Source organism: Ischnura elegans, chromosome 2, assembly GCF_921293095.1.
Source record: "Ischnura elegans chromosome 2, ioIscEleg1.1, whole genome shotgun sequence".
NCBI classification, from domain to species: domain Eukaryota; kingdom Metazoa; phylum Arthropoda; class Insecta; order Odonata; family Coenagrionidae; genus Ischnura; species Ischnura elegans.
The window spans coordinates 93,238,765-93,256,262 of record NC_060247.1 but is presented as its reverse complement, the minus strand read 5'-3'; the positions used below and the strand labels follow the sequence as shown (position 1 = coordinate 93,256,262).

The following is a 17,498-nucleotide window of genomic DNA, read 5'->3' as shown; positions in this document are numbered from 1 at the left end:
TCATCAATGGCGGCCTGTGTTGTAGCATAGGCGTAACGTCAAGTAGGTGCAGTTTTTTCCATTTTTGTAATTGATTAATAAGAGAGATGGGTGGTTCTTCTGCACTAAGCTGTTCCATTAGTTGCAGGGATGGGTTCCGTGTTTTTGTTTTTCCTTGTAATCCTGAGGTAAGGGCGAAATGGTTACAAATTTGCGGGATGGATAAGTGGCAACCATAGCCGTCTTCCACAATTTGTGAGGTGAGTTAGAAGTTGATTTAATTCAATGTATTGGATAAGTATTCATATGAAGATCAAGTTTTTACTTAGTTGCGGCTTAAGTTGATGAAAGGCTGTGATTTATTTCAAAGTTTAATACCTTTGGTACTCAGTTTTACGTTGTACGTAATGTAAACAGAAAAGAGTGCATAATAATTCCTGCTATTGTTGAGAGTTTTTCATGTTTTTAAGGTTATTTGTGGCAATAGTGTGTTTTAAAACGTTCATTATGTCGTAAAACTAATACAAGTAACCCGAGATACATTCAAGTGATTAATTCAAACAATTAACATCAGAATACGCAACCTATTCACATGATGGAATGTGGTTAGTTGTTATTATTTCGTCGCGTGAAAGTTGTACTTGTAAGTGTCCTTGAAAGTTATACTTGTAACCATATAAGTGCTTTCACGTTTGAAATACCATGAGGAACTTTTACGTGCAATGGAATCATTGATACCAGTTTTTATGAAAGACTTACTGAAATAATGTAATATTTAAGTATGTCCCTTTTGGAACTACGTTATTGGTAACGAATGTTTGCAGATAATTGTATTCGAATTCATGCTAGATTTTACACCTTGTAATTACACGCGATTTATAAACAGCGAACCTTCCTTATTTAATATAATAGTCAACAGACAGTTTATAACTATCAAGATTAAGGTAGGTATCCATGGAGTACTAATGAAGTGATTTGGGAGACTCCTTATCCTTCCAGCGCTGCCTTCTTCAATTCACTGTAAGGCCTACTTCCTTTCAATTTTTCTAAAAACCCTATTCTTTTCCTTCCCCTACCTCGTTTCCCCAGCATTCTACCCACTAACACCATTTTAAACATCCCCTCTCCGCTAATTATTCGCTCCATCCATAAATTCTGTCTACTCCGTATCTCATCTAAAAGTTGCCTCTCCTTGCCAACTATATCCAGCTCTTCGTCGTTCCTTTTCCTCTCCGTCCATTTCACCTTCTCCATTCTTCTCCATAACCACACCTCGAATGCCTCGAATCATCTCTCGTCATCTTTCCTCAATGTCCACGTTTCCGCACCGTAAAGCGCAACACTCCGGATCAAACTCTTCACTAACCTTTTCTTTAAACTCTTATACAACAATCCTCTCAGAATTTCCTTCCTGTTCACGAACGCCTCCTTTGCTAATGCAATTCTCTTCCTAATGTCCTTACTACCGTATCCGTTTACCTCTAACGTACTGCCTAAATAGTTGAACTGCTCAACCTGCTCAAATTATTCACCACCCACCTTTATCTTAAGTCTCACATTCCTCGCTCGTGATGCTTTACAAAACCGCATAAACTTAGTTTTATTGTGATTAATCCTCATCCCATACTCCTCGCAACGCTCGTATAATGCATTCACTAGAGCCTGAAGCCTCCTCGCTGACTGGCTAATCAACGCCTGATCATCCGCGAATCTCACTTATTTGAACATCATTCCTCCCACTTTTATTCCAGCTTCTAAGTCATCCCACGCTTCTCTTACCATCTCCTCAGCGCATACGATAAAAAGTAGGCATACGCGGCGATAGAGGACAGCCTTGCCTCACACCTCGGCCAATGCTTACCCACCCAGGTTCTCCGTCCGCTACCCACACTTGCGCAGTCTGGGCCATATGCAGATTACAAATTAGCCGTCTATCCCTCCAATATACACTTATTCTCTTGAGGATTTCCATTAACTCTAACCAGTTCAAGCTATCTAACGCTTCTTCAAAATCCACGGAACAGGCATATACGTCCTGGTCATATTCTAGGTTCCTCTCCACCAGGGACCTCATTATCGCTATTGCATCACGAGTTGACTTCCCTTTCCTAAAACCAAACAGATCTTCGCCCAAATAGTCGTTTGCCCTCGCCTCCATTCGTCTGTTCAATATCCTCAGCACCACTTTCGTCGCATGCGATATTAGGGTGGTAGTCCTGTAATCTCCGCATTCCACAGCTTTCTTCTTTTTCGGTAGCGGAATTAAAACCGTCTTCACGAAATCCTGCGGCCAACATCCCTCCTCATATATCCTGCGTACTAGTTTGAAAAACCTTTTCTTACCTTCCTTCCCTAGATTCTCCAGAAGCTCACACGGGATATTGTCCACGCCCACTGCTTTACTAGCCTTCATATCACGAAGTGCTTTCTCTATTTCCGAATCTAATATCCCCGGCCCAAAATTATCCTCCCCCACTTCACTTTCATCCTCTAAAGTCAATCTCTCCGGTCTGTTCCTTCCTTCATAGAGATCCTCCACGTATTCTTTCCATCTACTCTGTACATCTTCTCGCTCGGTTAGCATCCTTCCATCTTTAGCCTTACTTTTAGACATGGCTTCTCCTGTTTTGCCGTCCGATGGCGACTTAACTTTGGCGTACAACGCGCCTACTTCTCCATCCCTCTGGAACTTTTCCATTTCCTCAAACTGTCTTTTCCACCAATCCTCCCTTGCCCTCTTAGTTTCACGTAGTAATCGATTATTTAGTTCCCTATACATTCTTTTGCCCTGATCTGTGTCCACGTTCTTCCACTTCTTCTTTCCTCCATTTCTTTTACCATTCCCTCCGTAATCCAAGGCTTCTTTATCCTTCTGATGTCAACGTAGCCAATTGACTTCTCCGCCGCATTGACTATTCCCGTTTTAATATTATCCCACTCTTCCTCTTCAGTCTGTGTACTTCCAGTCTCCCGTATACTAATGTACACTTGTTCCTGATATCCTCCCTTTCGGGTGTTCTACGTTCCATTTCTTCGCCTTTCTAACTTTAGTATTAAAGTATTTTGAATCTTACGTTACATTTTATAAGTACTAGGTTGTGGTCTTAATCTGCATCTGCTGCTGGGAAGCTACGCGAGTTTTTCACACTATTCATAAACCTCTGTCTTACCATAATGTAGTCTATTTGATATCTCCCAACATCCCTTGGACTTTTCCATCTGTACCTACGCCCTTTATGATGATTGAACCACAAGTTTGTGATGAATAACTTGTTTCTCCTGCAAAATTCTGCTGCTTTCTCTCCCCTGTCGTACCGTATTCCTAATCCAAATTCTCCTACTTCGCCATCATCCCTCCCTTCCCCGACTAAAGCGTTCCAGTCCCCCATCACTACCAAATTTTTCTTACCCGGGGTTTCTCTAATTATTTCCTCGAGCTTTTCATACACCTCATCTACTTCTTCCTCCCTATGATTGCTAGTGGGGATGTAAACTTGGACCACCACAAGGTCGGTGGGCCGCGCCTCAATTTCTATCACCAGAATCCTATCGCTTACCTGATTTATACCTACCATACGCTTAGCCATCTTCCTGTTTAATACTAATAAAGCTACCCCTCGCTGGCTTACCCCCTCACCACTATATATAACCAAATACCCATCACTCCAATAGTCCCCCCATCCCTCCACCTCACCTCGCATAATCCTAAGATATCTATCCTCCCTTTATCCAATTCCCTTTTCATATTTTCTAACTTCCATGCCCTCATGATTGTCCTCACATTCCACGTCCCTACATTTATAGCCGACTTCTTCCTCTCCATCTTCTTGGCCTTCTTCTCTCTTCATTGCTGCTGCTGCTGGTGATGATGATAAGTCTCTGCAAGGATTTCGCATGTTGACGACCCCGAGGACCTTGCCGACCTCGCTGCCGTGCCCGACACCCGCCCTTTGCGGACGGGTCCCGGGCGATGAGATTCCGAGGCTCATTTGGTTGTACTCCATGTTTTCAGGGAAGAGATAATTGGTAGGGTTTCCCACTTCCATTCCAACAGTGTTTTTCACGTGACACCATCACGTGGACTACCTTTCGTCTGGCTCCTACCCTTCGACCTATCTGGCATGGGTGGCCCTACCGGGAATAATTTAGAATTAATCCCGCCAGTGCAGCTCTAGGGGTATTGGGAACGCGCAAGCCTTTCCACCGCGACAAGGTTGTAGCCCATGGGAAAGGCAACATACAGTACATGCACGTAATTTTTTAGCCATTTAATCATTATGAAAACATTTTCGTGCTAGTTATCTTCGTTTTCCTTGCCACAGGTGCACTTATAGGAATCAAAATTTGAATCCGCTCGGAAGGAAGGCTGGAATAAATTAAAAGCCTACTGATGTTCCAATGATTTTCGACGTCGCGAATTATCCTAAGCCTATTACACCAAAGAGGAGACCTCTCATATTCTATTTATCGTATATCGTTTCATGCAAATTTTTTGCATGAAACCAAAATCATTGACGTGTGGTATCTCGATAGTGTTCCTTGGAAAAATCCCCTGTGTGTAATTCATGTTTGGCGTAATCGATGTCTGGATGATTCCAAGGTTTCGTTTCTTGGAGGGGCTGAGTGTTTTTGATGGCTACATGCAGTCTTAGGAGCTGGAGATACTGAGCATGTCTTTATTTGTGCTTTTATTCATGTCATAAGCACCTATTACCCTGAGTTATGGACTCCTAAAATCTCTTGTAGTTTGTCTTTTTCTATTATGCCTCATGATAGTGTCTTTAGGTAGTGTAAGTCATTTCTCATCTTCCATACGTGTCACCTGCGCTTGGTATTTTGCTGAGATATGACTACATATGTATATTTTTAAATGAAGTAATTGTTAGCATTATCATTCATCTATAAATGTTTTGAGAAATCAGCACAGTTGTTGAAAAATAGGCACGCAGTCTTTGTTAATGCTTATCATCTGTCAAATGAGGTAGCTTCTCAAATTGACGTGTTTGTTTGAATGTAAGATTGAACTATACATTACAAGTTCTTTTCTTTCACATTGCCTTTGTTTATATTCTGGCAATTTTTCAGTTATGCCATTTTTCAATACTTCTATAGCATTAGCCTTGCTACTTTACATTGAAAAATGGTTTTCAAAATACTTCTAGAGTAATTAAACAGAGTCACTAGTTGCTCTTGTGTTAAGCTGTTTTGATGGTCCATGATTGTCAATATACAATAGTATTTTCAGTGATTATTAAGCGCAATTGACTGTCAACCCATTAAAAGAAGGGTTCTATCAGGTCGTAATACGTTTAGTCTTTGCCGTGGTTTTATCTTTATTTTCACCGTTTCCATTGTTGTCATGCCTAGAAAATTTGTATTTATGTTACCGAAGGTTTCGGGAATTAGTATCAACTATCCGAAAATTACCAACATTCTTTGCATACCAAACAAACGAAGAAATCTGCCCACATCTCCTTATGGGTAAATGGGCTGCTAGGACTAACAATGGCGGACGTCGTCATTCCCATAGTGGAAGCCTATGCGACGACTCGACATGATGAGAGAGTAGTGTTGAGAGAGCAATCTAGAGGACTCTGACCGAATCGGTATTAGCCTGCCATCTATGGGACAATAAATTGCCCCTTAATTTACTTCTGTAAAAACCTTTTCAAATGACCCGGGACATTCCTCATTCAATGTTTTAAATAGGAACGAAATTGAAGTATTGCTATTTCTAGGTGAAAAATCGATATGTGCAAGTGCATATCAGGCTGTAAAAAAGTTGTTTGTACGTTATAACTCTGGCCTCACATCCAGTGCTCCTGTGGAAAGGTTATTTTCTTTTGCAGGATTTATTCACAATTGCAAAAGAAGTAATTTAGCAGTCTCTATGTTTGAAACATTATTGCTTTTGAAGGGAAAGGAGCATTAAGGAGGAGTAAGTGAGACTAGTGAAATAAACAAATTATCACCATATATTCCCCATATTATTTAAAAGATTTTGCCCTGGATAATGGTCTGATTGCCAGTTACTTATAAATACATTGTAAGAATGTTTGAGCCTCTCATTCTAAAAATAGTTCATATTTGAATTGATTTTAATTTTTTATTAGATAAGAACTTCGGTGAAGGCATGTATTTTGTATTTTAAGAATGTATTTTGAAATTACATTTGTATTTAGTATCGAAAATACAATTTTTAGAAGTAATTTGTATTTTGTATTTGAAATACAGATTTTAAAAGTAATTTGTATTTTGTATCTAAAATACATTTGACGTGTATTTTGCCCATCTCTGGCAATATTGTTAGGCATCATGGCGCACGAGACCCCTACAACATACGGGTAAAACGGCATAACATTTGTCATATTAACTCTAGGAAAAGTGTGATTTTATGAAAATTCAGCGACGAACCTTAAGCTGCTCAAAGAAAGAATTAAAGCCCGAGCCACCTGACATTATGCGTCAGTCTCTCAGAGGGCTTTTAACCTTTTAGCATCAAAAGAGAATGATCATGATGCTACCGCAATGAAATCAATTATGCTACAAAAAATTAGTCAATGAAACCATAGTGACATAGAAAATAAAATAAATGTTTCACGAAGTAATTCAAGAAGAGGCAATTAAGATTTAACCTCCCAAGCGAGTATATATACGTCCTAGATATTCCGTTCTTATACAAAACATTTAATAAGGAATATTGCTATTCTTGTCTTATTGAATTTAAGTAATTCCTATTTTTCAGTATATTCCTATTGATATGTTTTCTTATGTATCAACTGTCGGAGGATGAAGAACGTTAAGTTCCATAGGTTCCATATAATAAGCGAGTAATTCATGGAATATTCACTCTCAACCAGTGCAGGTGGATTCAAGATTGTGACAAGAAGGGGGCTAGGTACCTGGGGTAACCTAGGTAACGTGGGGGGATTGGGAGTAAACCTTCCCCGACAACTGAACAAAATTAATATTTTCTTTAACTCTAAATATAATGGTGTATTAAAAAACTCAAGATATAATGGTAATATTTAGAGGCTCTCTGGATCCGCCACTGCTCTTAAATGACTAGAAAGGCCTACTGTCATCCGCGGCTCGCGAAGTAATTCAAGACCTTTATACTTCTACTACTCCGACGATTGTTCAAATGATTCTTCGATTCTTACATGATTCTTCAATTCTTATGATTCTTCGGTTCTTAAACGAATCTGCGATTCTTAAATGATTCTTCGATTCTAAATGATTCTTCGATTCTAAATGATTCTTCGATTCTAAATGATTCTTCGATTCTAAATGATTCTTTGATTCTTCATGAACCACACGATTCTTTATGAACCCTTTGAACGAGGAGCGTATTTCGATTCATTCGGTTCATGCCAATGAACCGTTCAAAATGAACGATTCATTCATGAACGACACAGCTCTATTGTTTGGATTTCAAGTTTGGGCTGGTGTTGGGAAATTAGGTGCTTTCGGGGGTTTTAAAGAAAATAACCGGCGTATTGGAATTGTTTAAGCAAGGATGGAAAATTATCTCAATTGTTTCTTCCGTCACTGAATTTATTATCAAGCATTTCATGCTGTCTCAGATAACACAAGTCTATATTTATAAGTTGAAAACATGTTTGTTCTTTCTGAGATGAAACACGTGGTGCGAATACCGCCGCACAAGTTTCACATGAATTTAAACGATGCTATCTATGAAGAGTTGAACAAAAAATTGGCAAATAAGGTGAGAATGGTATTGAATGTGCAATTTAATCTGTATAGTAAGTCGAATGGTTGAATGAAACTTTCCTTCAGGTTGTCCTCGGAGTTGGGCTGGTGGTTGCATTGCGGGATTTGAAGAAATTGGAGGATTCCTATGTATTCCCTGGTGATGGTGCATCACATACTAAAGTGAATTTCCGTTGTGTAGTCTTTCGACCTTTTATGGAGGAAATATTGGTGGGGAAGATACGAAGTTCCAGTCGTGAGGGAGTAATGGGTAGGTTGTTTTTATCAAATGTCGTGACAGCAAATCTCATAGATGTTTGTGTAATTCCTTGTCATTTTAATGATTTATTCTTTTCCAGTCACCTTAGGGTTCTTTGAAGACATTCTCATTCCTCCTCTTAGTTTGCAGTATCCATCTAGGTTTGATGAGGTGGAGCAAGTGTGGGTGTGGGAGTATCAGCCTGATGGAGAGCAGGATGATTCCGAGAAACACAATCTGTTCATGGACCCGGGTAAGTACGCTATAGATGATGATATATCTTGTCCGCATCTTTTATATCCGTCCATATTCTGCTATATTATTCATTTTCCATGCCTTTAGCCATCAGAATTGGTCACCGCAGGACAAAATTATCGAAACTATAATCAAATTCAATACGAGCTTAAACGGATTTCACGAAATCATGTAGTCGTCAATGTAACATTAACCACAAATGTTCCTGTTGGACTGGTTCTGGTGATGTTTTACCTTGGTTACTGCCGAAAAATAACCTTAAGGCTATACCATCTCAGCGTGACTTTAGCCGACTCATTCCTTGCTAATGAACGGTTGACATCGCTAGAAATACGACGACTACATTAGCAAGGGTGGTGTGAGCCAAAATGTTAATTTTTTCATTGCTTATACTGATCAACTTCCACATTAAAAATGAAAACCACTCTTGCGAGAGCACATGCCATTAAAGGCTTGGTATTAAAGGTTGTGTAGAAATAACAGTCGTGCCTGCCAGAGGATTAAAAGCAACAACTACACCAAATGTGTCTTGTGCTCGCCGCTTCCCAAAATCTTCCGTAGCCCTACCATTATAATAACAAGATGCACACCAACAAATGTAATTTCTTCGAAAAAAAAGCCACTATTTTAGCCCCCTGTTAATCTTTCGGTATGTTTTTGAGGAGAGTAGAAAGTGGAGCCTTCACTTCTCCGCATTGGAAATGGCACTGCTTGAATACCTAAACGCCATTATGATGACAAAAAAATGGCCTCATGTCTATGCTTGTCGCAATTAAAATTAATGAAAAAGTTGATGACGTGTGATCACAATGAAGACAACAAAATGTAAAGCCACCACCAAGCCTCGAACCCTGGTCCCCCGGGCAGTAGTCGTAAACGCAACCACTAGCCCACCTACCCATCTGAGGTGTGATGCGATATCATGAGACTATAAGCGGCTTGCATTAAAAATATACAGCCATCACCGAGCCCCGAACCCTGGCCCCCTGGGTGGTAGCTGTTAACGCTTCCACTACTCCATCTGACCAGCCAGATGAGTGGGGCGATATCATGGAACTATATGCAGCTTGTGAAAAGTACCACATGAAAATTAATTAATTACAGACAAACTAAGGCCCATTCAACGGAACCACTACTAGTTCAGGGATGTGTTCACCATTCCGAAGGCCATAAAAAATACGGCATTGAAAAAGGCGGAGCAAGTTTCGTGGTCTCCCCTTGTAAGTTACAAAACTATAGTTAAATAAGCACTGTTTTACTGAGTTTCAGACGCATAGCACAGCAGAGGGCAAGATAAGGAAGAATAATCGTTACTATAAACTTGGCTGCTATATTATAATTCCCAGAAACTCCTTCAACCTCATGTTTACTGAACGAAATAATACATAAAATACAGCAAAAATACAAGAATTTCCTATTGAATTGTCGCTTCTATATTTAAATCGCCACTTTTAGTACTGTCAACATCCCCAAGCCACATCTAGCTAGAAATTACATCCAAATAATTACAGCGAGAAAGGGTACATACCTTACTGTTTTTCGTGGAAGTGAAATTGTCTCTTCTCATCCCTCAAATACACTCCTTCTTCAACTCAGGATCTTTTGGAAAGCTAAAAACTTGAACTTCGGGTCCACTCCTGAAGTTTTCTTTGCATCCCGGCGCTACACACGCGAAAGGAACTTTTAACAAAAATGCCTAACAAATACGTTTCTTAAGCCCAGCGAATGAAATTCAAGAATAAAGGAAACTTCACTATCCTCAGAAACTTCAATTTCCACCAACTAACACCACAAAAATCCCTAAAATTTGGTAGAACATAACGTAAATACACTCGTAAACAAAGTGGTCTCCAACAGCAGCCGAAACAACAGAGCACTTCTCGTGGTGTCGTCAGAGCCTCAGCCGTCGCTTATGATCGGGCCTTCTCTCTAAGTGGCTATGGCTCTGCCCCGCCCAGACCCCACGCAAAGGGCCTACGGCCTGTTACTATGGAAGGTTTACACTTCTTGTTTGTTACTTAGGGATTGTGTACTTTTCAATTGGCTAGATTTTCCACTTTCAAGTAAAACGAGCGCATGTTATGCAGGTTACAATATGAAAATAATTTTTATAGAAGAGCAACGTTTTTCTTAGGGACTAAAAAGATATATTTTTCTACTAGTCTGACGAAGTCTTTAAATTATTCTATTTAAACAAAATATGTTTGAGAGCATGTTCCACCGTAACACTCAATTTATTTTAAAATCATAATACAGTAGATTCCGGTTAGTTGGGACATATCGGGACTTGTGCACTTTGCCCCAATTAAGCGGCTGCCCCAATTAGGCGAACTATCCTGTATATGGGCATATAAACAAACGTTGAAATGATAGAAAGAAGACTAAAGAATGTTCATAATGCAACATAAGTTTATTAAACTAATAATTTGATTAATAAATCAGCGAGTTTAGTTAATTTATTATGATTTAAGAATTATAACAATTTAGTGAAAAATATATTTCACAGCCTCGGGCGACGCTGAATGAATGCCTTTTAGTAAGTCCTATTAAAGAAAAGTCCTATCCCCTTGCGGATAGTGTAACAACAAGAGCTTTCAAAAAAGGGCAAGAATAGGAGCATTTGTGAAAATGAGAGTCAATCAAAGGAGGAAAATATAAAAAAATAGTATTCTGAAAACAAAAAAAATTTAATTTGGTTGTGAGTATAGAGTGTATGTCGCCGACTCATGGCCCAATAAAGCGGCATGCTGTCCCAATTAAGCGGAGAGACTCGGGGATATTCCTCTATTGGGTTCTGTTCTTCAAGATCTGCCCCAATTAAGCGGCTGCCCCAAGTAACCGGTGGACCCATTAAACGGAATCTACTGTATAACAAATTTATGGAATACGGTGAACTACAGTTGACTACATTTTAATTGATAAAGCTTTGCATAAAGTGAGTAAGCACTGCAAAGAGTATAGTTATATTTAAAAGTTTGAGCTCATCAAAATTTGGATTTTTGTAGCATAGAATATTTCTGTTACTTTGACCTAATAAAGTTTCATAAATACTATTAACATGGCACCCATAAACTCAATAAAACAACTAAGATCAAACGCATAATAAACCTGACGTAGTCGCCTAGACGTAGACGCTTTCCACAATCATTCGCAGCTATCTTATCCTGATCGCGATCTTTTTACCGGCAGTAATGTAATTGTACTCGTACTCCCACTGCTTCATGTAACTGATTTCTGAAAACCACATACCCGTGCCTGAGATTCAGAAAATTCAGTGTGTCACAGATTCAGAAAATGGGTTTGCATGAATGATAAAAACCGCTGGGCGGCGTCGGAAACTACCGCTGCCTAGTCGTGCCTCGTGCAAGTGCCCAGTATGCTACTGCTGAGTCACGCGGATCCGTGATCCCTGAACACTATCATGTACCGAGATGTTTATATAACATGAACACGGAGCTTCTGTGAGAAGGCAATGGGAGTGCAATCATCCCAATGTGCAGCAGCGGCTATAGGAAGCCAGGACTGCTGGCAATTTGTCTACGCAGGCGTGTGCCTGGCTATGACACATGCTACCTCTACTTCCACTTACCCGCTGCCTTCACTTCTACTCTTCACTTCCTCTCCAGTTTAACCTTGAGTAGTCATGGTGCAAATATGTCAGATTGCAACAAAATTCCCAGTTCCTTTGGCCTGTATTCAATCGCTTGCGAGTCCACGGCAATAATTGCGCATTTGCGATATGAAGTATAAAAATACAGATCAAAGACAACATTTCCTTTAATTTGTGATCAGTTAACCATTGAAAAATATTCTAGAACAAATCAAGATATTTTTTTTCCCGCCGCTGATCGTCGTCTGCATGCTGGAGCAGACGTCCAAGTAGACTTGAAACAATCCTTGTGAAAAAGTAAATAAAATAACTGCTCTTAATGAAGGGGATTCTAATGCCAATAATAAGGCCAGTGTAGCCTTTCTTTAAATGCAAAAACCTGGCACTTTTACGTCCAATTAATTTTTTTATAAAGATCACGGAAAAATTCAAAAATGTAAAACTCATGCACAGATAAGCCGCAACATGGGTAAACTGCAGCCGGATAATGCTGTACTTGCATTTTAAACCAACTGGGTATTAAATTTACCAATGGTACAAAGATTTACAAATTCTGGTACCAAGACTTGTGTCATATTGGAGGTGAACAAAAAGAGGAGAGTGGCTGTTAGATAAGTATATTTTAGAGTTGGCAAGAATGAAGGAGGGGTTGAAAAAAATGAGAACTTCAATGAACTGTTTTCTTTTAATAGTATTGCACCACTCAATTTACAGTTGGTTACACTGACAAAGTAATTGGTGGAATTTATTTCTGGTAAAACTCAATTCTTTTGTGCTATTATTATTCATGTATTCGTAGACTTGAAGAGAGAGGGCCGATTGAGGCTTAATTTGTTGTAATTCAAACCTATTTTAAATAAAAAGTTACTAGCAATTTTTCACAAACACTTTTAGCCACACAACTGGTTTGAATGCATTCCTTATTATTGTCAGGTGTAATATCACTGATTGTTATCACAAAGTGTGTTGAAACTAGATATTTGAATTGAAGTGTTTGTGGAAAATTGCTAGTAATTTTTAATTTACTGAGGTTTGTAGTTGTTTATTTTGAATTGTCAGGCTTTGTTAAGGAATATCTTCAAAATGTCTTATAGTATGTAGGTTGGTACAACTGTGCCTTTTAGACAACGAGCAACCAATGGTATATACCATTTAAGCTGTTAGCACCTCTGTAATTTTACCCTCTCTGTTACTTTCACCATGCAGTCAGAATAACATGTTTTTGGAAAATTCATGCATGTATTTGTTGAAAGCTAGAATTTTATTTTTGTTTTGTTTGTCTCAGGTGAATCCATTAGGTTTCGAGTTACATCAGAGGCATTTGCTGATACAACTCCAGGACTTCCAGATATAACTGCGGATGGTACTGCAGCTTCAGTTGTTCCAACTACCCAGGCATCCACATCATCTGAAACAGCTGAGCCAGAGCCAAAAGTTCCCTATTCTTTAACTGTAAGTATCCATTTCAAAAGAGTTCTTTTATTTTCGGCATGGATAAATCTCTGGAAAAGCTGTCAAGTAAGGGAGTTAAATTGCTTCTGAAAAGTTATGAAATGTCAGGAAAATGAAGAATCAATATAGTGCTTAAAATAAGCAATAGAAATGAGTGGCGTTTAAGACAAATTATTCTGGATTAATGTGTAGCTGAGTGAGCAGAATACGGGTGATTGGAACCTGCCTGCATAATTCTGATGTTACCCATACCTCCACTGTCCATAGTCATGTGATTTTATTATGGTTTTACATCCATCCTGCTTTTGTTTCACCTAACTCTAAACCTATATTGGGGAATGCATGAGATGGAATACAAATAGGCAAGTATAATTATACATTATCACTATATGAAATTGCTAGTTTTGGTCCCATGAACTCCATTATATTGAGGTTCCACTGATGCAAGTATACCGTAAACGTGGGCTACTTTGGCCCTAGGGTCCTTCTTTGGCCCAAAAATAAAATAAAACGAAACGTACTCTACAGCGGCATACGTGGCAGTTTTTGAAATAGTTCCGGTTAGTTTCGTTAGGGAGTAGTATCGTTCAAGGTTTCTGATGGTTCAAGTGATTCCACTGTTAGCCACTAAGTAGTAGCGCCACGAGTTGTGTGACTAGTGAAACCACGTGCAATTTCATCCTCCCAAACTTCATCGTGCACAACACGCATATCTTGTCGAACGAGCAATGTAAGTATATTTTTTATAACACTTTTTCATGCTTTATATCATTCTGTAGTTGAGACTCTGTGAAACACGACGTGTGTTTTAATTTTCATATCTATTTAAATAACTTCCGGTAACCTATCAAGTACGACCTACTTTGGCCCAGATTTTTTTGGGCCAAAGTAGGTCGTACTTTTACAAACCCAATACTTTTAGGCCCTAGGTATCTGCTAATAGCTTTCAAAATGTGTGGTGAGCATATTTCTATCGTATGCGTTTGTTTTCAGCTTGTTCAGGATGCCCTACAACTACAAACGTCTTCCTGGGAGCCGAAAATATGCTGACTACAGTAGCGAGCACCTTCAAAGGTGTTTAGAAACCATCAGATCCGGTGACATGACACAAAGGAAGGCTGCCGATCATTTCAAAATACCCAGAAGCACTCTTAAAAACAAGTTGAAGAATGAATTTTCAAGTTCCCCAGGCCACCCTAAAGTTTTTTCGCAAGATGAAGAATTGGCTTTTGCCAGTCATATCGACAAAATGTGCGAGTATGGTTTTCCGCTTGATGAACTTGATTTGAGATTCATCGTTAAATCCTACCTCACTAGGCAAGGAAAGACTGTGCAATGTTTTTGTAACAATGTTCCGGGCCGTGACTGGGTGAAGTCATTCTTAAAGAGGCACCCACATCTGACAGTCAAGTTGTCATCAAATATAAAACGATATCGTGCTCAGATTGATGAAAAAGTAATAACAGACTACATTGACAATCTTAAAGAGGCGGTCAAGGATGTATCGCCGGATAACGGATGCTTCCTGATTTTATGTTACCACCCGACATTATGGTCGACTTGTAACAATTTATGTAATAATAATAATAATAATAATAACATTTATAACTTTGACGAAACTTGCATGTCGGATGATCCTGGAAGGAAAAAAGTAATTTGTCGGAGAGGCTGCAAGTACCCCGAACGTATTATGAATTCGACCAAATCTAACATTAGTGTCATGTTCTGTGGCAATGCCAATGGCTACTCGTTGCCTCCTTATATCATATATAAAGGAGAGCATTTATGGACCACATGGACTGAAAATGGCCCAGAAGGGGCGCGATACAATAGGACGAAGCACGGGTGGATTGATGGCGCAACCTTTGAGGATTGGTTTTCAACTCAACTCCTTCCTGTCCTCAAGAAACAAGAAGGTAAAAAAGTAGTGATCGGCGACAATCTCAGTTCGCATATTAGCGTTAACGTTCTTAAACCTTGTGAAGATAACAATATCCAGTTTATCTGCCTACCCCCGAATTCCTCACATTTGACACAGCCACTTGATTTGGATTACTTTAGGCCTCTCAAAATGAAATGGAAACAAGTTCTTGCAGAGTGGAAACAATCAGACAGTGGCAAAGCTGCATCCACACTATCAAAGGACATTTTTCCAAGATTGCTGAAAAAGGCTTTGGACAGCATAGAGCCAAAGGTACTGAATAATCTTATCGCTGGATTTAAAAAGGCTGGAATCCACCCGATAAACAAGGAAGAGATCATCAAGCAATTGCCATCAAACAATGCGACTGTTAACCTTGATTTAATAGGAGAAACATTTATTCAGCACCTTAAGGAAAAAAGACAAGAAGTTGTTCAGCCGCGCGCAACAAAACGGCGAAAACTAGAAGTCCCTGCAGGAAAAAGTATTTCTTCATATGACCTTCTTCAGTACCAACAGATGAAAACAGCAGGTGATCCAAGAGCCAGTTCAAACTTCCCCGCTGAAAATACTGAAGATGCAAGGGAGAGCAATGAAGAATTGAATAAATCTGTAGAAGAGGGAAAATTTGTCATTGTTCATTGGAATGGACTACGATATCCAGGTTTGGTGCTCTCTGTGACAGAGGAGGGAGCAATGGTGGATTGTATGGCGCCGACCAAAAAACTTTGGAAGTGGCCGAAAGAAAAAGACTTGTTATTTTATAAGTGGAATGATATTGAAAAAGTTATTCAACCACCAAAGCTTGTAAAAAGAGGGTTTTTTAAGGTTGATTCATTTTAAAATGATAAATCATTTTTTTTCTAAACATGTCTTTTGCCTTATATATGTATAATATATATGTTTAAATTTAAAAAAATATGATTATTTTCATTCAAAAACATGTGTATTTAAATATCCAAGTCCTTCTTTGTCCCTAGCCTTTTAACATGTCTTTCCTAATGAAAACATATCTTGGGCCAAAGTTACCCTATCCTTAGGGTAACATTGGCCCAAAATTAAAAAAATATTTACATAGATAACAAAAAATATTTTAGCCAAAAAGTGTGCGTCAGCTAAAATATAAGATGTTATAGTAGTATAAAAAGGTTGCCATAACTTAAATTTAGTAAAAACTATCTTCAAAAGGAGAAATATATATGAAATTGATGAAAAGTGGGCCAAAGTAGCCCACGTTTACGGTACTTAAAAATGATTTTTCTCCTTGAAGTAAAAAGTCAGAAAGAAAAAATAACATAAGTATGGCTCTTCAAATGGAGGAGCTTCATCCTTCACCTTTAAATATACAGAGGGCTTGATGTGGCAAATTAATTCCCATTCATTGAAAGTACTTATTTAGCTGTGCATTATCTGTATCTTCAGTGCAACCATCCTCTTTTGGAAAATCACTTGATATTAGATTCTTTAACCACGTTTTAATTTTTGTGTTTTTTGCATCAGTAACATATTTTGTATGCTCCTTCTCTTGCAGGGAACCATAAATGAGCCAGGCTTGGGACTGCTTTCATGGTGGTCCAGTTGAATTTTCATCCAAGAATGGAACAGTGTGGTGGCCCTTGTGCTTTTACTGCTGTGTTCAAACCCAGTATTCCACGTGCCAAATGTCAAAGACCACGTCTGCCCTCCTAGCTAGTGCTTGTTGTGTGGAACTTCTGTTTAACTAGTTACACCAGCACCTGAGAAGATGTGCAAGTGGCTTGCCTTGGTTGTATGAAAGTGTTGTCTCTGCATCACTCCCCTTCTATGTAAATAGCTTCTCCTGAGAGACTATTGAGGAATGAATATGGAAGTAATAATCAAATGTTTTTATTTAATGTCTTTGGTGGGAATGCTTCGGGATGAAGAACATCTGGATGAATCACAGAATACAAAATACCTATATTGAGTGTCTATGGGGAGAAAATGTTTTTCCTTGCGATTGTGGCAATATTGGGGAACAGTTTTATAACTTTGTCTTTTATCAGAATTTTCATCTTCAACTAGCCTATTTGCAGTTAGCATTGTAACTCTGACTGCTTGTAAGTGGTTTATTTCCTGTTCTTGTAAACATCCTCATTTCCTTGTTCTTGAAAGTATTTATTCAATGCTGGTATTTTCATTGCGAATGGAGTTGTGCATTATTTGTATTTACGTTAATATTGTTTCAAATCATTGGTCATATCCGGCACTCTGTTGCATGTTATTGGAATGCATCTTGAAAGTGTGTGCAATTTTGATATGAAGCAATTTATTTATATTTTTTAAATTTA

General features: G+C 38.8%; 1 protein-coding gene across 1 annotated transcript; it reads left to right on the top strand.

The window, feature by feature from the left end:
- The first annotated feature begins 7,409 nt into the window (after window positions 1-7,409).
- On the top strand, window positions 7,410-17,498 carry LOC124154181 (DNA-directed RNA polymerase III subunit RPC8). The gene is made up of 5 exons (XM_046527746.1): window positions 7,410-7,708; window positions 7,780-7,963; window positions 8,052-8,204; window positions 13,102-13,268; window positions 16,721-17,498. The coding sequence occupies exons 1-5, from the start codon at window positions 7,598-7,600 to the stop codon at window positions 16,769-16,771; spliced, it is 666 nt and encodes a 221-aa protein (XP_046383702.1). The 5' UTR covers window positions 7,410-7,597; the 3' UTR covers window positions 16,772-17,498.